The sequence below is a fragment of the Setaria viridis genome, chromosome 3, assembly GCF_005286985.2.
Source record: "Setaria viridis chromosome 3, Setaria_viridis_v4.0, whole genome shotgun sequence".
Taxonomy (NCBI): Eukaryota; Viridiplantae; Streptophyta; class Magnoliopsida; order Poales; family Poaceae; genus Setaria; species Setaria viridis.
The window spans coordinates 4441645-4464459 of record NC_048265.2 but is presented as its reverse complement, the minus strand read 5'-3'; the positions used below and the strand labels follow the sequence as shown (position 1 = coordinate 4464459).

Genomic DNA, 22815 nt, shown 5'->3' with positions numbered 1-22815 from the left:
ACTCTACGAGGCCTTTACAAAGATTCCCTAATAAGAAGTAGCCCGCTAAGGTTTCCGGATCAGTAGCAGAGCATAAACCTCTCTCAAGACTACAAAGATACCATAGAACAGATCAGTCTGAGGAGGGTCGGATTATACCCCATCTACTGCCGCCCCTCTTGCCCTTTCAGTAAGACCGCTTCAAACTAGAGTCTCTAATTAATTAGCCAAGACTAGAGCCATATAGTCCTTATAGTTGCACTATTTTCTTGGGTGGTTCACCATGTTCTAATTAACATTATCATGGTATTATAAATAAGCATAGATAGAAGGGTGGTTAGGGACACTTGACTTTTCACAACGAAAAGTTACTTTTACTGCTCTTTAGCTTTTGCTCTCTTGGAACTCTTAATCTTCAAGTCTTTCGAACAACGATCCTTCTACTCGAAGCAATCATCGGCACAAACATACAAGCAACAAACAAGTACAACTAAGAACAATACACAAAAAAAAGCTTTAAAAGAGCGTACTAAAGGATAGGGCTCGAATCTAAAGTCGCGAATGCAAGGAACTAAGGTTGAAAAGGTACAACTATCGAAAGATTTGGATTATAAAAGAAAAGACAAGAGCTACATGCTTCATTTATTTTAGTTGAGAAAAACAAAGTAAAGATATTTCAAAGAAATACCTTTAGTTGGAATTAAGAAAGTTATATTTATATATGAAAAGATGATGTAGAACTTAGTCAAATTTTATTTATAAACATTCAAGTATAATTTATGCAAATTAAACATTTAATTTAAAAATAAAGTATATGTAAACCTCCAAGCGCATAGCTTTATGATTCGGGTTGAACTAACCAAATCATAATTCAAAATCACATTTATGTTTATATTAGCCAAATTAACATTTAATTATGAAAACTTGAGATATAACCTATGTAGCTTTTATTTAGAAAGCAAATTGAATAAACATTAATCAATTTAAGTTTGACTATGAAAACCGATGTATAACTCTAGTTAGCTTTTAATTGGAAGAATTATTTAGAGAAGACACATGTTTATCAGGCATTAATCAAATTAATATCAAATTTATTTTCAAAAACATGCATGAAGGAACACATCACCACTAATGTGTATTTTATGTAATCATGAACTTAACGCAACTTGAACGGATAGAAACGAAGCTAAAACGTGTAATCTATGGATTAGACAAGGCTCTAAGGACCTAGTCGTGATTAACCGTAGATAACAAGGGGCTAGCATGGAAGATTCACAAGACATATGAGACAGTGCTCGTGAATAGATCTATGTTCAGGGTTAGATCTGCAAAAGATCATAGCAAGGGCTCGGTTGTGGGCATGAACTTTTTTCAGGGGGTTTTCTGCTAAAGACTCAAGACACAAGAACTAATCTAATCGTTACAGCCTTCCTCAGGGGCCTAGACGCAAAAACTTCTAGGGTCTTCTTCTTCCTTTCACCGGGGGCTCTGGGCAACCTGGGGATCAAGGCAGGGAGGGGAAACAAGAGAGAAGGTCAAGGGGATCACGGGGGTGTGCTCAACGGCGATGCGGAGGTGGTGCAGCGGCCGGAATCGGAGTCGTGGCGGAAGATGGCGGTGACGGCTCGGCCTCCAGGCCGTGGCAGTGCTCCGGTGGTCGGTTTGTGACGGTAACTAGCGAAATGGGCGCGACTTGGTGAGGGGAAACTGCTGGTGCTGTTAGCTCGCTCCAGTTGAGGAAGGAGGCGGCAAAACGGGCAGAAAACCGACGGCATACAGTGACAGACAACAGGCGGGCGGCTCGGCTCTGGCAGTTGGTGGCGCTCCGATGCAGGACGCGGGGCGGCTCAGTGCACAGGCGAGCGGCACGCCTCATGCATGCGAGACGCGAGGGGCCAGGTAGGTGGTGGCGTGGCCATCGGCGCAAGCGGCGGTGCGGCGCAGAGCCTAGCAAGGTGGCGGTGCAAGGTGAGGAAAGGTGGCAGCGGTCCTGCGCGTGGACGGTAGGGGCTGCAGGGGCTCGGGCGGCGATATTTACAGGTGCGCGGAGATCAGAGATGGTCGTGGCGCGCACGCCAAGAACTGCGACGGCGGCAACGCTTGGGCCCAGATGGGCTTTAGTGGTTCGGTTGCTGGGTTAGAGCGGGTCGGGGTTGGAGTGGGTCGAGTCCATGGGCTCAGCCCGTTAGGATAGAGAAGTTTTCTTTTTTTAGAAATATTTCCCATGTAAAGATAAATCTAGATAAATCAATTAATCCACGAAAAATACTCTAAAAATTCCAAAAAAATCCAGGGAAATTCCTAGAGAAAGATTGGGACATGAGGAATCCAAATAAAATACTTGAAACCCATGAAAAAGAATCTAGAGCCTTCTAATAAATAGATTTAGCTCTAGAAAAAGGAGAATAATTGCCAAAAACATCTGGAAAATTCTCAGAAGAACCTAGTCGTCACTTAAACGCATTTTAAAACATTTTCACTCATGGAACACCCAAATGCATCGGCATGAATGCACACACAGAACAACCTTATTTAATTCCGAAAAACAAATAATTATTTTTCCTATACTAAATTTCCTGTAAAGAAAATAATGTTGGAAAAAAATTTAAAATTATGAGAAAATTATTGTTTATTTATTCTTTTTAATCACATCCTGAAATTCAAAAATTTCATGGTGTGACAGTATGTGATGAGAAAATGATACAATCCATTAAGTTATTTGAAGCTTCATAGAAAAAACTTTTAAAAAATGGTCCGATAAGGAGGCGCTTTGTTATAAGATATTTTTTTAGAACGGAATAATATAAGAAATGTTATTAATGTGTATGAAAAATGGTAAATATGTTTTCCATGTAGAAAACGAAAGGTAAAGGAAGTTCATTAACTTTCGCACATATATACAACACGTGGCAAACTTGCTAGCCCAGTGATGTATCAACGTTTTGCACAGCAATTGGAAAACACATGCACAAATACTAGCTCCTACTATTGCAGAATTGTTGCTGCACTGTGCTGAGAGTATGCGTTCTTGTGGTCACACAACTTTAGTGAAAGTAGTATAGGTATACCCATTTCACCATGATCGATCTGGACGCTTTACACGAAAGGTAGATACACGACGTGTCATGTGTGAATGTGTGATCGATGGATGATCATGCACCATCGCTTTATCGATCTCTGGCTCGTGCAAACTGTTGGCCGGCGACGATGGATGTGGATGTTTTCCGGTTGCACATGTCGATCGTCCAGCCCAACGTAAAGCAAAGCCGCTACAGCAAAAATGTGCACCCGTGTGTATGTATGTATACATTCATACAGGCGTGTCCGTGTTTCGAAAAGGCAAAGGTGGTACTTTGGTTGTTATCGCACGTTTCACGTATGCATGCATGTAATATCCTACTCATCAAATTGAAGTTCAAAAGGCTTTGGCCTCGATGATTGAGTGCACTTTTCCATTCAACATACGTATAGTAGCTCAGTTGCAGTGCAGATATATTCTCTTGCTCGAAAAACTAGCTAGTTCAACCAAAAAGCTTAAGCTGATGAGGAGAGGCGGGCAATTCACTTATACACAAACACTCCGCGTCACGTGCAGGCTCCCTTAGGCCACATACGTGGAAATTGTCAGGATTTGAACTTGAGACCTCTGGCTCTGATACTATATTGAGTTGCATGTACCAACCGGTTCAACCTAAGAGCGGGCAATTATCCATTTCCAAATAGTTGTAGGATTGGATGAACTTATATATAGGAAAATGAAAAAAACAAGTCACATATTGTTTTGAGGCGATGTTGTTACCGCATATCTACACATGCATTGCAAAAGGCACCGTTGTTGTGGTGGTGAAATACTAGATGCATTACTCCACCCATCAAGATTCAAACTCTGGTGTGCGCCCATTATGTTTATCTATGGATCATGTACGTGGATTTTAATGGTTTTATGGATCTCTGTTTGGTGCGTGCAAGAGAGCTAGCAATCTAATTCCTGAACAAGGCTGCGTATGGAAAAAAAATAAAAGAATTAACCGTGGATCCATCCAGCAGAGTATAACAGCGGCGTCGATGTATACACACTTGTACGTGTGCGGAAAATTAAAGCTAGCTAGCTAGCGTTGTGTATAGCTTGCATGTGTTGTTATGTTGGAGGATTGCTTTAAGGGATCACATGATCACTTTAATTCGTCCCCTCTCTCCTATGGATTGTTGGGTGACCGATCGACAGTTGTGTTGTGCGTGGCATCGACGATCGTCGATTGTGGTTGCTGATGACGAAGGGTCTGTTCGCTTCAGCTTATTCAGCCGGCTTATCAGCCACCAAACAGTATTTTTCTCTCACAACAAATCAGCCGTTTCAACTTTTCAGCCGGCTTATAAGCTGAAGCGAACAGGGCCGAAGAACCAGTGCATTGTGCGCGTGTGCATCCGCATTAGTGTCTGGGCCTCATGATGAGTCATGATGCAGGGGACAGTGGGAGCAGAGATCCACCGGCTGCCGGCCGTACAAAAGGCGCAGCGGTCCAAAGATGATGAAATTAAGGTAGCGCTGGTCGAGCTCGATCATACAGTGGCACACGCGTGCGCATTCTGTACATGTGGTGTAGTGCAGAGTACAGTGCAATGTAAAGGCGACAAGAAGGTGTGCCTCAGTTTTTTTTTTTACCAAAGTCAGCTGAGGAAGCCTATTTTTTAATAATTTTTTATTCCAAGCTCGTTTAATTCACTCTCACAGGAGTCCTGCTGGGTACTACTGAGGTGCTCTAACCACTAAACTAGTGCCCCAGTTTTCTTCCTTCCCAAGGTAAAGAGATCGTTCTAAAACTTTGATAACAGTACAATAATCCATTGATACTCATCCATCCACAGGACTTCTGATATTTTTAAAATAGTATACTACTCCGTATTAACGAGGAAGGAAAGACACCCTTAATCAAGCCTCATAACCAGCTTTTTATATTGGCGTTATTTTTAAGGCTAGTAGTTTCTGATTGGTGCGTGAAATAGTAGACATTAATTAAATGTGTAGGGACTGGTAGAAGTTCTTAGCTTTATGGAGAAATTCGAAACGGTAGAAATTCTTATATTCAGAGAGACAAGTAAATTATAAAGAAATTGCATATATTTAAGCCCCTATTTTTTTTAACAAAGTAAGGGTGTGAATTGATATTTTTTTTTGTAAAAGAGGGACATGTCTTGGTATAGGTGGAGAAAAATAGCTAGGGTCCAGGGACTATGCCCTGTTTGTTTGACGTACACTGTTTGAGTTTAGCTCATGTACAGTAAAGCAGAGCATCATGGAAGTTGGGCAAGCCGTCGGGCTATTGTCGTACGTACATGCATGCCATGCATACTCTATCTGCGCGTCATACATTATCACCACTAATTAATCATCTGCAATATACTTCAGTAACAATATGCACAATTCATTTCCATTACCTATACGTGCAAGAAGTCTAGTAAAGTACAACAACCCTCTCTATAACTAGTATTGTTCCTCTTCTTATAAATATGAGAGAGGTTCAATGCTCTCAAATAAGCCATCTTTTCTAGCGTAGTGGCAGCTGCAGGCTCAAATGATAAAAGCGGTTAGATCGAACGATAGCTTGTCGGTTAAGGCTATCTATAATTGTAAGGCACCCCCATGACACCATGAGCATGCATGCATGCATGCATCAAAAGCAAAGCCGAACGGAGGACGTACGTGATGTGCGACACGAAGGGCCGACCGGCGAGGACCGCACCAACACGTACTGTTCCTTCCGTTCAAAATTTATAGGTTGTTTTGGCTTTTCTAGGTGATTAGAAAAGCCAAAACGATCTATAATTTATAACGGAGGAAGTACTAGATTGATCGGTAGCGTCAAACTGCACTACGGGAAACAGAAGCTTTGCCGAGTGCCAGAGGCACTCGACGAAAGCCCAAAAACACTCGGCAAAGCCTTTGCCGAGTGTAACACTCGGCAAAGAGCACACGGCAAATTTTGTGTCGGTAAAGACTAGTTTGCCGAGTGTCAAAACTCGCGCACTCGGCAAACATTTTGCCGACGGCCAAAAAACCCTCAGCGAAAAGATGTACTCGGCGAAATACGCGTTGACGGCGTCGGGGTAACGGCTGGTTTGCCGAGTGCCGACGGGAGGTACTCGGCAAAGACCCGTTGTTTGCCGAGTGTCACGGAGCGGGCACTCGGCAAACCCGGCTTTTTTGCCGAGTGCCGTGTCCCGGGCACTCGGCAAAGACGGGCCCTTTGCCGAGTGTTAGGGGGGGCACTCGGCAAAGACCCCTGCCCGCGTGGCTGGGAATTAGGGCCTTTGCCGAGTGCCTCGGGCCTGGCACTCGGCAAAGACCCCTTGTTTGCCGAGTGCCTTGTCCCTAGCACTCGGCAAACAAGCCTTCATACACCTGGGAAATGCACCTTTGCCGAGTGTTAAAGCCAAAACACTCAGCAAAGGCCCCTCTTTGCCGAGTGTTACACTCGGCAAAGTGACCAGAACCCCCCCTTTTTCGACATTTTGCCACGTATAACAGACCCCTCTCAATTCACAATACACATATCACAGGCATTTGTAATAAACAACCACATGCATAATTCACAACCACAGGCATAATTCATAAACACCACAGGCATAATTCAACATAAGCACGAAAATAATCCATAAATCCAAGTTCTTGTCACAATTTAGTTTCCACATTGTTCACAACCAAGTCTACTTCCGTGGAGGCCAAGGAGACCACTGCGACAAATCTTGATCTTCATTATTCGAAGCCGCCGATTGATTCTGCACATAGGATAGGACATTCTGAGGTAACATCTAAAGTTGTCAAATTTAAAGTATTAAATCTTAAGCACAATGTGTCAAGTGACTCACAGGAGTAGTCGTGGGTGGCTGAGGCGGAGGGAACATCATCGGCGGTGGCGGAGGCAAAGACTGTCCCATGCTCGAAGCAAAGTTCTGCATGTACTGGAACATCTGCTCCATCCTAATCCGGTTTTCCTCCTCCATCCTCCGCCGCATTTCCTCCATCTGCGCCTTAATCTCCTCTTGTTTCTTCCTTGATTCTTCCACCTGGGCCTACAATATTTCATTGCAATGTTATAATGCAAAGCTAAAGTATAACAACAAACGAACGATGAATGGAAGAGAAAGAACCTGTAGAGCCTCCATCTGGAACTGTGCAGCGGTGGGTCGTGGCCGTACCGCCGGGCTCGAGTCCGTGCTCCTAGCTCGGATCTGGGAGAGAGTGGGAGTAGAGGCCGTGTCGATGACGCCGTCGCCAATCCAATATCGGCCATGCTTCTTGCCTCCTCCCACCCTCATCACGATTTCTCCATCAATGTCCTCGGAGCTCGGATCGAAGTCTGGCCCGTGAACCTCTCTAGCCATCTTTGTATACTCGCTGACGCGGCTGTGTATGCTAGGGTGGCTGTACGCCTCGGACGGGTCGTCTGGGTTGAAATCTATATCGGGCAAGCATGTATATGCTCGTATGGCATCTTAAGTGCACGAAGGAGTTTCTGTGCCTCATACATGCTCTTTGGCAAGATGTGACCAACTGGGAGCAGGCTTCCAAAAACTGTCAACATAATATCAAACGCGTCTCGACTCAAACTAAACTGAGACTTCACAGCCATTAGGCGTGCAATGGCATCTAGCTGAGAAACCTTGGTATGGCCGTGAAGGGGTTGCTGTGCCGCAGACAACATTTCGTAATAAGCCTTAGCGGTAGCCTCTGGCTCCTCCTCCCTACGTGCCTCTTCGAAGTGTGCTTCATGATAGTCATTTAACATGTCTCCCACCCCGGCATCATCATCAAATTCCTCGATGCGTTGTCTCAAGACCTCCTCTCTCCCACGGTCAGATTCACCATGGTAGATCCACCTGGTGTAGTCTGACGTAAATCCGTTCTTCACCAGATGTTTGCCCATGTCTAGCTTGGTTTGCCGACGCATGTTTCCACATTTGCTGCACGGACACCAAGTCGATCGAGCTCCATTGACACTTGCAAACGCCCGTTCCAAGAAAGCATCCGTCTTGTCAAGCCATTCATTGGTCAACGTATTCTGACTAGTGCGACCCGTGTACATCCACTGACGATCCTCCATCCTCTACCATTTAAATAAGTAATACAAAATTCCCATTGCATATACACGTTCCTATATTGTCTACTAGGTAAAGATAGGTCCTAATCCCACCCGAGGATGTGTAGGTGGGTTTAGTATCCATGGTCTACTCCGACCCGAGCTAAAATTTCGGCAGCACCTCCCCGCTGTTCTCCAAATACACGTCCTTGATAGGAGATTGTGTATCTGGAGAACAACAGGAGGTGCTGCCGAAACTCTATCTCGGACCGAAATAGATCAAGGATACTAAACCCACCTACACATCCTCGGGCTGTCCAAAAAATGTGGACAATTCGAAACAGATACGATTATAGATATGCAAAGATCTGCATATTTCCAACCGTATCTCTTTCGAATGGGAGACGCCTAACTAGGTTACGTGATATACGAACATTATACGGAAAGAGAGGTGTAGCATGCCTCACCTTGCTATCCTGCAAAGTGACGAGTCGAGGACGGTCCTTGTAAGCCTCTCCTGCAACAAAAGAAACAAAGCATTGTTTAAGTCAAAATTTCGGCAGCAACTCCCCTGCACGGGGAGGTTTCCAAAACCTGCAACATAATAAACGGCACGATAGCCGACAACCACAATCTCACCAAAGAGTTGGCACGATGGCCAACAACCACAACCACAACCAACCACACCTCTATTCTTTTCAACATTTTCTAATTTCTACTCTTCCTTCTTCTCGAATTTTCTAAATCCATGCCTCTAATTTCTAAAATAAATGCTACCACATCCTACCACCTCTCTAATATTTTCAACATTTAATTCCTAATTTCTAATTTCATGCATACTCTAATTTATGACGTGTAGCGGCATAGAAACTTACCGGAGGAGTGACGGAGGGGCGACGGCCACGAATAGAGGAGCGGGGGCGACCGGGGGCCGGTGCGGCGGCCGGACGGGGGCGGGCGCGGCCGCGCGCAAACGGCCGGCGGCGGCGCAGGGGAGGCCGGGGGGCTGGCGCCCGGCGCCCGGATCCCAGCGCGGGCGGGCGGCGGCGGCGGCGCGGCCGGGCGGCGACGGCGCGGGGCGGTGGCGCGGCCGGGCGGCGACGGCGCGGGGCGGCGACGCGGGCGGCCGAGCGGGCGCGGGGTGGCGGAGCGGGCGCGGGGGGCCGGGCGGCGGCGGCGGCGGCGCGAGCGCGGGGGGCCGGGCGGCTGCGGCGGCGGCGGCGCGGGCGCGGGCGTGTGCGTGTGCCTGTTCGTGTGCCTATCCGCGTCAGGCGTGTGGTGCGCTAAGTGTGCATAGGCCGCCCGCCGAGTGCTTGTGATCTAGCACTCGGCAAAGGCTTTGCCGAGTGCTAGATCAGGAGCACTCGGCAAACAAATTTTTTTTTAATTTTTTTTTCGGATTTCAAAGTGCGGCTGGCAGGTGGACCGCGGCGATGTTTGCCGAGTGTCCCAAGTTTCACACTCGGCAAATAGGCTCTTTGCCGAGTGCCATCCCTTGACACTCGGCAAATCAGCACTATTATTTCATGTCAAACTAGTTTTGTTAATTAAAAGATTGTAAAGTTTGCAAAAACCTAGTCAAATTCACTAAACATTGTGTATTTCATTTTTTAAGTAATATTGTTCCATCATTTCATGGATTTATAGCTCATATTAAATTTATATCTATTAAATTCATATACGTGCAATTAATGAATAAAAATTACCAAACGGATCTGAAAAGTTCCCAAAATTTGACATGAACCAATCTATGTTCTCTATAGCCTATAAAAAAAATTGGACTCAATCAGAAATACATGTATCGATTCGTCTCAAAATCTTACCGGATCCTTCCAACTTCTACGAATCCTCTCCGGAGATGCTTCGAATTTTAAACATCATATGTCAAAACTTGTGCGAAACCTTGTCAATTTTTTTACCACAACCTCTGCTTATGAAATCATAGCATCTTGCAAAATCTCATGATTTTCAAACTTCGTTTGTATTTTTGAGAATTAAACAATCATTTGACCACACGTTCGTAGTCGTGTTTCCTTAGCAAAATGTTCGAAATTTCTTTTCATTTTCTGGGTGAGACCTCAATTTGGACTCACTAACATGAATATGATTTTTTCACTCATATTATTCCATTATTCCAACCACCTGCAGTTCAAATTTGACTTAAATCAAAAAATTACTCTAAATGAAATTAATTGATTAAATATAGCAAACAGGTAAAAAAATAGTCCACCTTCTACCATGCAGTGCCAAATGCCATACATGTGGAGTGTAAAAAGTTTGGAGGGTGGAGGAGGGAAAAAAAATTACTTTTGCCGAGTGTGTCAAAAGACACTCGGCAAACCCTATAGTATGCCGAGTGTGCCCCCTAGCACTCGGCATACTCGCCACTTTGCCGAGTGTGCCATCACGACACTCGGCAAACTAGTGGCTTTGCCGAGTGCCCCCCGTAGACACTCGACAAAGCCTAACGTCCGTCACCGTGCCGCGCCGGCGCGGCACGGGGAAGTCACGTGCTCGTCAGTTTGCCGAGTGCTCCATCTTTGCCGAGTGCCCCGTGGGTGTTTGCCGAGTGTTTTTTTGGCGGCACTCGGCAAATAGGCTTTTTGCCGAGTGTATTATGTTTGCCGAGTGTTTTTGGTATTGCACTCGGCAAACCGGTCCTTCGCCAAGTGCCCGCAATAATACACTCGGTGAAGTAATTACACTCGGCAAATTCGAGGTTTCCCGTAGTGCTGCTCCTGCTGCTGGTTTGGATCGGATCGGACAGGTCGATGGAGTGCGTGCGTACGTAGCTTTAATAGAATTTTACTTTCAGGTGTTGAAGAATTAAATTGCACCGTGCGTATGGTATCGTATATATGGCCTAGCTAGCTAGATCCAGGATAGTAGTGCAGTGGTTGTAGGCGTACGTACACCCATCTATCGTCGATAGATGGCGTACGATGTGTCTTTTGCCTCGTCGTATCAACCAAGCAATGATTCCCCGCGTGTTGCTGCGTGTTGCTGCGGGATTTGAGAGAGCTTTTCGAGAAACTATGAATTAATGTGGTTGTCTAATTGCTTGTATAAATGGTGCATTTGTAGAAATTACGTTGAAAGCTGTGAGTGACCTCTTTGATAAAACTCATAGACATTTGAGTTGTTCTTTGGTTAATTAATGGATGGAGAAGAAAGAAACCAATACAACATGTATCTAACGGATAGAAAATGTGCACAAAGTTGATCGGATGGTTACAATAATCAAGATGATGTGGCTGTTTGAGAGAAGAGAGAAATAACAATAAATACTTCTTAGTGGTTTGCTTCTATATAATATACATAGATATGATATATAGATAAACTTTTGACCTTGTAGCATCCTTAAGCTCATTCATTGTTTGGACATATCTATTGTGTATCTTATTAGGAGAACTGATTAAAGAGTCAAGAAAAGGTAGTAATATTGCAGCTACTTTGTCACTAAAACAAAGTAGTAATAGTATTTGTACTATTTGCTATTTTTCTATTAGAAAAAAATGTTTATGAGGTATTAATGAAAAGCAAGTAAATAATTAAGAATCCTTAGTGGATTGTAGATGGTCAGGATATAAAGCTTTTTAGATCGGACGGTGCAAACAATTAAGGTGATGTGGCTGCACCACATATGAGAGAATTAGCAATCAATGCATCTTAGTGGGGGTGCTTCTCTATATTATATATAGATGATAGTATATCGATAGCTAGTACCTAGTACTTCCTCTGTTCCAGATTATAGGTCGTTTTGGCTTTCTAGATACATAGATATTATTATGCATCTAGACATAGGGTATATTCAACTGTATAACCAAATTTATAAATTTAATAAAGTCAAAACGACGTATAATTTAGGATGGAGGGAGTATATCGCATCTCCGCTCACCCATGCATACCCATGCATAGATGATGGTATTACTACCACCAATAATCTCCATCGATATATATAAAACACATGGGCTGCACGTACTTCTTGGGCGAGTGAATTGAACGAACAAAATTTGAAATATACATGCTGAGTAATACTAAATTCTGTCAGCCCATGAACTAAGAAGCAGCCCACGAGCCGAGCCCAACAGAAGTAGCGAATCCCAGCCCAAGAGCCCATGAAGTAATTTTTTCTTTCTGCCGGTTGCTTCGGTCCACAGAAAAGAGAGGAGCGACTCGAGCGAGCGGAGAGAGGCCAGAGACAGGCAGGCAGATCGAGCAGGATCATCGTGGCCTGACCCCGTCCATCCTCCCTCCCTCCGATCCTCTCAGGCGAGATCTCCTCCGGTCCTTCCCCTCCACCCCCATGGCGGTCGCCACCTTCAGCGGCGACGAGACCGCTCCCTTCTTCGGCTTCCTCGGCGCCGCCGCCGCGCTCGTCTTCTCATGTAAGCAAGCGCCCACCCTCCTCCTCCCCGTCACCTCCCGCGCCAGATCTCTCCCTCCCTCCCTCGCTAATTGCTGGATCCAGGCATGGGCGCCGCCTACGGGACGGCCAAGAGCGGCGTCGGCGTCGCCTCGATGGGGGTCATGCGCCCCGAGCTCGTCATGAAGTCCATCGTCCCCGTCGTCATGGCCGGAGTCCTCGGCATCTACGGCCTCATCATCGCCGTCATCATATCCACCGGGATCAACCCCAAGGCCAAGCCCTACTTCCTCTTCGACGGCTACGCGCACCTCTCCTCCGGACTCGCCTGCGGCCTCGCCGGGCTCGCCGCCGGAATGGCCATCGGCATCGTCGGAGACGCGGGTGTCAGGTATCATTACTCATTTTGCCCTTTCCGTTTTCCTTTCCTTTCCTTGCGGTACGTGGATCATGGATCAGGGATGCTACTGCTCCTCAAGGGAACTCTCATTGTGGTTGAGATCCATTGTACATGTTCTACCGACCACAACGGACTGCGTCGTGGTAACTGATTCCGGCTTATAAATTGTTGTCAACCTAACATCTGGAAATAAGAAATGTAGGATGGGTGGCTGGCATTACCGATCATGGTAGTTCAAAGCCTAATTGATGAAAATTAGTAGATTTTCTGTCTGGCCTTAAGTATGGATGGTTAGAAATTACAGATGACTTATGCTTGTCAGTTTAAGACCTGTTTGATCTCATATTATAGCTGTTGTGGAGTGAATATCTATGGCCCTGCAGCTATGGAGTCTCTGCTTCTTCAAAGGGGAAAAAGCATCTGTGTCTGAATTGGGCATGCTTCAGTAGTTACTCGCATAGCAATGTTGTCAGTGTTCGATCCTTGATTGATGTAATAAAGAAAAAGGCTCCTTCATCAGTTTGATGTGCCCCTTTAACATGCAAATTAGATCTGAGTATGGTAGTGGTGCATTCATTGAGGACCTGGTTTAGCTCTGATTTGAAATCTCTTAATTCATGATCCTTCAACCTCCATCTAGGTTCAGTTGATTTCACAATTTGTTCCAAGATATAGAGCTTTTAAGATACTCCTCTGCAGCAATTTTTAATTCACATGAGATAGGCATGTACAGTGGACTTGGAAAGGGGTAAATGGGTAAAGGTCATGTCATTATGGGTTTTCCCTTTCATAGTTTTACTTGTTGCTTTGTGATACCTACTCTACTCCTGTAAAACTGTGGTCATCTGCAACATTTTCCGTGTGAGCTGGGCATGCACGGACTTGGGGATGGAGGAAATGGGTAAAGTGTTGTGGCATTAAGGGTTCCATTTTGTAGTTTTGGTTGTTGGCTTTGGTGATACATGTTCGACTCCTACAGTCCTACAAGTTGCGATCTTGGACTCTGCGTTGTGGCATCCCTAATGCTTTCATTTGCAGTGCCATCACTAGCCGTTTGTCTTGATTCTTAGTGGACCTGCTTTAACGGATTTTTCTTTGAATGGCATGCAAATATTTCAATTGGTTTCTTTTGTTACCTCATCTTCCATACTTCTGGAGCTCTGTTGAACCAAGTTTATTAATACTGAGTGTAATAATAGTATGCAATTGTAGCCAGTACCTTGTGTTATTTGTTGCCAGTATGGACTGGATTTTCTACTGTTTAGCCCTTGTTTGCAGTAAGTAGACATTCTTAGCTTATTCGGACTTGTCTCCTCTTCAGGGCAAATGCACAGCAGCCAAAGTTGTTTGTGGGCATGATCCTCATCCTCATCTTCGCGGAAGCTCTTGCTCTGTACGGTCTCATCGTCGGTATCATCCTCTCCTCTCGCGCTGGCCAATCTCGTGCCGATTAGAGAGGGGGTCAGAGAAGCGCACACGACTCATGCATCATTGTATTCAAAGTGTTCCTTTTCTCGGTGAACATTGTGCAGGATCATGTTGAGCCTGTTCCACCCTTTGTAATATTATTATTATTATTATGCCAAGACAATCATAGCTAGCACTTGTAGTTCGTGCTGTTGTATTTATTTGAAATAATAGGCAGCAAGCCCCCGGATGTGATGAATAAATACGCAAGCTGCACTAGTTTTTGTTCATTCAATGCCTTTTGATTTCGTTATGCCTGTAGTGTTTTCAGTGATCTGTTTGTTGGTGTTGCACCATTTCACTATTGCTTCATGAGTTGTTGGTGATGCCATATTGTCATCACTGATGCCGGGTTGCTCTGATGACAATAGTTACTGATTCTTGTTATAGCTATTGCAACTTCCTCCATGGAAATGTTCTGAGCTGACTCCTTGCATACAGACCTTACATACATACTTTAAAAGTTGAGATCGCAAAATTTGTAGACATCGCAGTGCCAGATGATTAGATGAAGCATAAACTGTGCGCTAAGGATTGATTTTATGTAAGCCTCATGGACCTTTAGACTGGAAGAGATGGTGCTTGCAAAGTGCGTGAAGCTTTGAATTTTGTAAACCTTGCGCCTCTGTCATGTCTAGGAATTTAGACGAATTGCCTCCGGAGAGGTGCAGAAAAGGCGGGCTTCAAAGTTTAGAACCACTGTACTTTGGTCGATCAAGTACCATGTCAAAGAGGAGAATTCAACTGGGAGCTTAAGGATTTCGCTTTCGAGGATTCACTATTTATGGTTGAAATGTGCTTCCGTAATAAATCCTCGAATTGTGCTTTAAGATGTTCACACACACAAAAAAAAAATCGTGCCTTAAGATTCGCACGACAACACTGGAGTCGTGACGGTGGGAAGGAGGCAAAGAAAGAAGAGAAAAGCCTTCTCCGGCCGTCGTTAAACCCGCGAGCAAAGGTGAGCTCCGACTCCGACCGACCAAGCCAAACCGACCCAGAGGCCGCTCCGACTCCGACCCACCCGCAGCCGCAGCCGGCGAGAGAGAGAGAAAGGCGAAACCCTAGGCAGAGGGAGCAAGCCATCGAGGCACAGGGAAGGAGGGAGGGATGGCGATGGAGTACCCGGCGGCGGCCGCCGGATCGGGAGGCTACAAGTACTACTACCCGCCGCAGCACCCGCAGCCGCAGGCGGTCCGCCGCCCGCCGCGCCCCGCCGCCCGCTGGGTCAAGCAGTGGTGCGTTCCTGCCCCTCTCTCTCTCTCGCTCGCTGACAACTTTCGATGCTTCTGCCCGCCTTGTGCCCGATTAACCGTGCGCGAATCCGCTGCTCTGCAATCCGCATTGTTTTTGGTTGCGTTGGATTCCCAGGATCCCGCAGGATCTCGCGTCCACCGGCGGCAAATGCTCGCTCTTCAAGTGGGTCAGAGGTACTGCTTATACTGCCTTTTCTCCATTCCCTTGTTTTCCCCTCTCTCTGGGGTTGCAGTGGTACAATACGTAGGCTAAATCTTGAATCCCAGGAGGCTAGGTCTAGTTGTCCATTGGAAATGCTGATGGTTCATGGATCTAGTGCAGTAGCTAGGGGCAGATTCGTGGTAGTCCGTAGCTGGTGATTAATTGCAACCCCCTTCCTTTCCTGTGTGCAGAGGATGGGCACAGAAGCTCCAAGGAAACTCCCAAGGTGCTAGAGGTAGATGCGCCCAAGCCTGAACCCACCACAGAGATCCTTTTCCTCTGCAGCTACGAGAACTGCGGCAAGACCTTTGTTGATGTCAGCGCACTCCGCAAGCACGCTCATGTGCACAATGAGAAGCAGTACATCTGCAGTGAGCCCAACTGTGGGAAGGTATCTTACTATCTTTGCTGGGAACTGGCACTAGTAAAACCTTTTGTTTTGTGTTGTTGAATTTATGCTCTTCAGCGTTGGCGTACTTATCTGCATCCATTCATGAACCATCTGATGATGTTTTTATTTCTTAAGGAACTTAAGATGTTCTTGTAGAAGTGAGTATGCCTAGCTCATACTATCTCTTCAGTGTGCTATCTGTAATTGCGCAACCTTTATCCTGACTAGTCCTGTTATTTCCCTATAATGTAAATTGTTCTTTTTTAATATTTACACTTTTATTACATCGCAACTAATGGCAAAGTAAACAATTACTCAATTCGATGCTACCTATCATACAGTAAAGCCCTAAACAAACAATTTTACATTTAACTTTCTAAGCCCGTATGCCCTGTCTTTATCTTAAATACTTATAAACCAGTAAAACCACATGTCTGCTGTATGTATGCTGAAAGCATTCAAAGTGTCAATGTAGACCCTAATTACCTATTTATTCTTCCTTGCAGAAATTTGTTGATAGCTCCAAGCTGAAGAGACACTATCTTACACACACAGGACAAAAGGATTTTGTCTGTCCGCATCCAGGCTGTGGTAAGGTGATTACCTCATCCCTCTCAAGCAATGCACTTATAAGGTGCCATGGATTTCTAGTGCACTGTGGCTCTTTTGCTTTCAACCGTCAAACATTTACATTATCCTTTCCAAGCTATATATATCCACACTGTCCTTTAAGTAGCATGTCATACCTAGTGGTGAGCTGCCATCTGATTCTCTCTAGTTCAATATGTTTCTTCAACTTTTCAGCTCAATCTAATCAGATTTCATTGAATCCACAGCCTCATTGTATGTGTGTATTCTCAAGTACTCAATTGATATGTTCCCAAAATTTTTGCTAATTTGGAGGTTATACGACAAGAAGCTTCCAGTTTGCACAGCCATGCCTCCATGAATAGTCAGAAATAGTTTTTTCTTTCCTCTTAAAAAGTAGGGTTCTTAACTAGCCCCAGCCTTATTGAAGGCCATTTGGGCGCACGAGGATATGGTGGCCTGACTCAAACCACCTAGCCAACTGGTCCTGTCCACTTCCTTTCTTTTAATGTGAATCGATGTCTATTCTAATGGTTGCGTGTTATCTGGCTATTACTGCATTTACATTTTGTAACAAACAAATGCTTTGAGTTTCAGGCCTTCTCATTGGATTTTAACTTGCGGTCGCACCTAAAAACACATGCATTGGAGAATTATCACATATGCCCTTTCCCAGCATGTGGCAAAAGATTTACAAGCGACTCCAAACTAAGAGTCCATGTCAAGTCACATGAAAAGGTATGTGCTTAAACTTCTGTAACCGTCATAAGCGTGCACTTACCCTTGTGGTTGCTTGTAGCCTGCAATGTTTACTATTCTTTTTATACAGTAACTAAGTTACATCCTTGGTACTAGATCAATATGAGAAATGTGTAAAAACAACCCGTAAAAGATTATCTTAACTAACTATTTTCTATACCCCAGTGCTAGCATGGCAGATTGTATTGCAGTATTGCTCAGCGCAGCTGCTCTTTTTTGTCCTTGTGTGGTATGTTGTGCTTATGCTATAGTTCTTTGCCATCAGTCTATGAGCCTCCTTGTAGATTCCATCCTTCTCTAATGATGAAGGTTACATGCAAAACAAGTCATTCATATGCATTTGTTTTTAAGGTGAAGGATACCACTCAGGGCATTATGTTGTATGTGTGTGAACATAGGACTATAAAAACAGCTTTATCCCTGACATCCTTGGAGAGATATAACTGATTAACTGCATATAACAGTTAGTACATATAGCAAAACTCCTATTGCAATAAATTGTAGTATACCAAGTTTGTCAGATTAATCTCATATCAGTTTACTAAATAATCAAGGAGTCTCCTGGGTTAAGTTGGCTAGCAACCTAGTACATAGGATTAGGATGGCGGGATGTCTCTCTCTCTCTCTCTCTCTCTTTGAGAAATTTGTCGGAAGGAACACCTCTCACTTCTGACTGCATTTGCACTCTAGAAAGGAAAAAAATCTGACTAAATGATCATTTTTGAAGTCCACAATAAATTTTACATTTGCTAATATGAAGTTTGCATACTCTTGCCATGTGTAATTGATTGTGTCCATTTGTGGTCATTGCGCAGACTGGAACTCCTGTTACAGTGCAACATACCCCACCAGCAGAAAAACCGCACAGCACACCAAAGCCTTCGACTCCAGCAACCACAAGCTTTGCCGATCGCCCGTATGTCTGCCCCTATGAAGGTTGTGACAAAGCATACATCCATAGTTACAAATTGAACCTTCATCTAAAAACTCAGCATCCCGAACATGGCCAAGAGGAAAATGGTAAGCTCAGTGCTTCTGCTGGTCACCATGGTGTGAATGAACCGACCTATCAGTATAGCTATGCTGAGATTGGTGAAACTGCATCACACCCCAAAAGAAGCAAGACACACAAGTCCCACTCATCTAAAGTCTACAATGCCAAGATCTCAAGTGTGATGCCTTCCAATATCAGTGGTGTAAAGAACCAGTGGTCGGGCAAGGCTGGGTATGAAGATGACAGTGAAGAGACCGAAGAAGATGGGGGCAACAACATTGAAGATGACTGGAGGTATGGCAACAATGTCGATGATGAGGAAACTCAGGATGAAGATTGACCAACAGCTCGTCTTTGTCCCTTTGCTGACATGCCGCTGAGTTGTGGATTCTTAGCTAGATGTGGTAGTCTGCTACATTTCGGTTTTTGCAAATTCTAAATAGCAGTAATTAATGTAGTGGTGGGTAAATTCTCAGCTTTAACAACAGGTATAGCCGGTTTAGATGGTGCATGATATTTTGTACTCTCTTATCTGCACCTGAAAATTCGCTTCCCCAGAAAACCTATGCACCTAGTAACTAATTGGCACATCTTGTGTGGCGAATGTTCTTATCATTGTGCTGGCTGTCTGTTTATGTGTATTTGGAATCTGTTTTCCTTGACATAATTTTGCATCTTAAACATTTCTGGTCTTTGGATGGTGTACATGGCGCTGTGGGCGTTCAAGTTCCCCAAGGGTGAAAGGTTGGCAGCTTGGCATCCAGCATTCGAACGGCCAAAACCATTCAACAGAAGCTATAGGTGTTAATCTCCGCTAATGATAGAGCGCGACGTTGCCATGGCTGTTGACGCGGCGCACGGTGGAGCCAGATCACGTGCTCCATTCCAACTCGCCGCGCTGGGCCTGACGGGTTAAAAGGAGAGAAAAAAAAATTCCATGCAGGAGTTCTGTAAAGCTCGGCCCATGCAGCCCTGCTCCCGATGCTAGACATCTGTCCACCTAGCGGATCGGACGGCAGGCTGGAGGAGCGACTCCTCCCCTCGGCTCCGCCTGGGAAATTGCGGCTCGGCTGAGCGCGTGAGCCCGCAGACTTCTCCGGCTGCTTCATCCATCGAAGAAAATATTGCTGCCGCCTTCTCCGGCTGCTCCTTACCAAGAAATTATGTCTTCCTGATTTCTAACATGAATTAATGGATGAGACTATAGCCTGACGAAACTGGCGAATTTCGTCTCGTGTTCTGAACATTTGAACTAGCCATGCAACACCTTTAACAATTAGGTGCTCGATGTTGCGGATTGCAAAACATTCATGCGTATATTTCAGATAAAGAGATACATTATACATTGATTGAAATCTCTGTACATGGACACTAAGTCAATACAAAATCTTTGTACATGCAGACATCATACATTGACACCTTGATTATGTCAATACAATGACATCCATGTACAATTGTAATTTGGTCACTACAATATACGGATCCTGAACTGAATGGCCATTGTCTAGAAACACAAGCCCCCACCTTTCCTGCCTTACTTATCCAAAGGCCAAGAGACGGAGAGATAGATCAACTCATTGCAGAATCTTCTTTTGCACACGGACCTGGATTTCTGAATTTTGAACACATTCCAGAAAACACATCCATCACGTTGCATCACTATGCTGTTACCCTGCAAGTGCCGCTGGAGAAGTGACTGCAGTCCTCTTGAACATCGACCTGGACTGATTCCACAAAGTCAGCATCTTCTAACTTGATTTTTTTAGTAGGGCATTATGCAGAACACCATGAGTGCTCAATGAAAGCCTTATCTGTCTTCAGGCTCAGCTGAGCACGGGGACTCTCGAGGCAAGCACATTCGCCGCAGCGGACGAGCGCGCCTAGGAGGCATAGCGCGGCGACAGCGAGGCGGAGGCCGGCGGGTTGGGGACGTCCTACGGCTTGAGATTAGTTTTGGACGAGGACGGAAAGGATCTTGCGATGCTTGTCAGGAGCGTCAGTGGCACGGATCGCGAGTAGGGGAGGCGGCACGACCAAGCGAGGAAGCCGCGTTTATGGGCCCAGCCGAGCCGTGAACCGTCGGGATTCCCGGGAGGAGCGGAGGGGACGAGTCGTTCCACCAGCCTACCGTCCGATTCGCTAGGTGGACAGATGGCTAGCATCGGGAGCAGGGTTTGCACAGGTCGAGCTGTAGACTCCTGCACGGAATTTTTTTCCGCAGGAAAGCCGGGCTGCAGACTGGGCGCGGTGCCGTCCGTCGCCCGATGCCCTCCGCGTGGGATCGGACGGAGGCACCCTCGCTCAGCTCGCGTTCCGTCCGCGTGGTACAGGACTGTTTTTCCGTCCACGGCTCGCTCGGCTCGCTCATCTCATCAGATGCCCGGAGGTGCCAACTTCAGAGACGGGATCCGGCGGCGGCGGCGGATTCGTCAGCTCACTCACGCACGGGCAGGAGGTGGCTTGCTCGAGGCTGGGTTCGAGAGTAGCGGCGAGGGAGAAGGCGATGCGCTCCGGCGGTTCGGCTGCGGTGGACGGCAACCGCGGGAGTCCATAAGGTCGTCGGAATGAAGCGCGGAGGTGGTGTTGGGGGAGGTTGGCGGCGAAGAAGGGGATAGGATCCGGTGGGTTGGCGGCGGTTGGCGGCGAGGGATCGGGAGAGGTCACCGCCGAGCCGAAGACTCGGTCGAGGACCGCGACGAAGAAGGGGATGGCATCCGTTGGGGAAGAGCGGGCATCGAGCCTCCGATCCTTTTGAGCCTGTGCGCCTGCGAGCCGAGCTGAGCCAAGCGCGCCTGCGAGCTGAGCGGGCATCCGCGGAGGAGCCGAGCACAAGGGCGTCTTCAATCCCATGACGTCTCCGTCCGTGCATGTCCCTGGGTGTGCTCCGCGTTGCGTTCAGTACAACGGCCTCGATCCGCGGTGAGGGGCACGGCCGGATGGTGCACCGCCGTGTTCCGGCTCGGCGCCGTCGCGACTGCGCCAGGGGCAGCTCGTGGTGACGAACAGCGCGGGCGCGCAGGAGCCAGCATCGCCGACGAAGCTCTGCAGCCAGCCAGTAGGGCGGCCTTCTCGGGCGGCGCCGGGGCGCGAACGCGCGAACGGCGGCCAGGCACGCGAGGACTGTGGACTGCGGAGAGGACGAGAGGTCTCGAGGCCGGCGACTAGTCAGGTCGATCTCAGGCCGCACGAGGCCGATCTGGCGGCCAAGAGAGGCCAAGGGGTGGACGGTATTTCATTTACCGTCCACCCCGGACGGTATTTGATGTGCCGTCCACCCCTAAGCCCGGCAATCGTCGTCGCGCGCGGCTCACGGAGGCACCCGAGAGCGCCGGTTCCCGTTCTCCGCGGCCGGCGACCGGACCTAGCTACACGTTCCCGCGGTCGCTCGAGTGCGGCGTCGCTGATGGAAGCCCATGCCAGCTTCCGTCCGGCGAGGCGCGCCACCGGCCGGCGTATGCGTTTGCGAGGCGCGGGGCGCTCGATCTCTGCGGCGACGACCAAGCAACCTTCACGCTCATCTTACTGGCATGCACCAACATCCATTACATCTTCTTCTCCACCTTTGACCTTTGGAGTAAACGCAATTCTGCCTACAGATTCACCACCCCCAGTGTTTGCAACGATTATCAGCATATCCTTCACAGAGACAGATACGACGGGCCGCCTAAGTTGCAACAATTCGCCATGGCCATCACCAGCCACTTTGCTGTCGTAAAGCACGAGACTTTTCTTGACGTTGGTGGTGTGGGCGGTGATTTTCCCAACAAAATAATCTCCCTCAACAACTTCTACTGCGATAGTTGCCTCCACTGCACCTCTCACAACTGCATACATCACGTCCACGGTACTCAGCCTAGTTGCAAGAGTTCTCTGTCCTGCCCTTGATGGTCCTTGATTTTCAGATCAATCTCAACGGAATTGTCATCTAGCAACGCAAGTCCTCGTTTTGGGCCAGTCAAGGTCAATGGTTTATCCTGCAAGAATTACAGCGTAATGCATTCTTTGTTTAATTACCTTGTATTTCATGAGTTGGCAATGGTCTCTGAGATAAACACACCGATCATCAATGCTGTCTCTTGCAATGACAGTGCCATACACTTTGATCGGAGCAGGCTATCTTGACAGATAAGATGTTCACTGCCCCCACAAAGCTTGACCGTCTGGTCTTTGTGGTAGACCGCATCCGTAAATCTCATCGGACCAAAGGGCGCTAGCAGTAGGATTGCGGATTCGAGCACAAGTAATCAGGAGACTACTTACACTCCTCGTCGTGGTCGAACGTCGCGAGGTCGACGGCGGAGCATCTGTTGGAGTAGATGCCGCTCTGCTGCTTGG

General features: G+C 46.7%; 2 protein-coding genes across 2 annotated transcripts; both read left to right on the top strand.

Annotated features, from left to right (window-relative positions):
* The first annotated feature begins 12233 nt into the window (after positions 1-12233).
* Positions 12234-14520, top strand: LOC117848793 (V-type proton ATPase 16 kDa proteolipid subunit). Its single transcript, XM_034730332.2, has 3 exons — positions 12234-12445; positions 12529-12814; positions 14145-14520. Exons 1-3 carry the CDS (start codon positions 12364-12366, stop codon positions 14275-14277), a joined length of 501 nt encoding a protein of 166 aa, XP_034586223.1. The 5' UTR covers positions 12234-12363; the 3' UTR covers positions 14278-14520.
* A 687-nt stretch (positions 14521-15207) lies between these two features.
* Positions 15208-19121, top strand: LOC117848792 (zinc finger transcription factor YY1). Its single transcript, XM_034730331.2, has 6 exons — positions 15208-15528; positions 15662-15720; positions 15940-16139; positions 16646-16735; positions 17325-17465; positions 18302-19121. The coding sequence occupies exons 1-6, from the start codon at positions 15401-15403 to the stop codon at positions 18818-18820; spliced, it is 1137 nt and encodes a 378-aa protein (XP_034586222.1). The 5' UTR covers positions 15208-15400; the 3' UTR covers positions 18821-19121.
* Positions 19122-22815: the final 3694 nt, after the last annotated feature.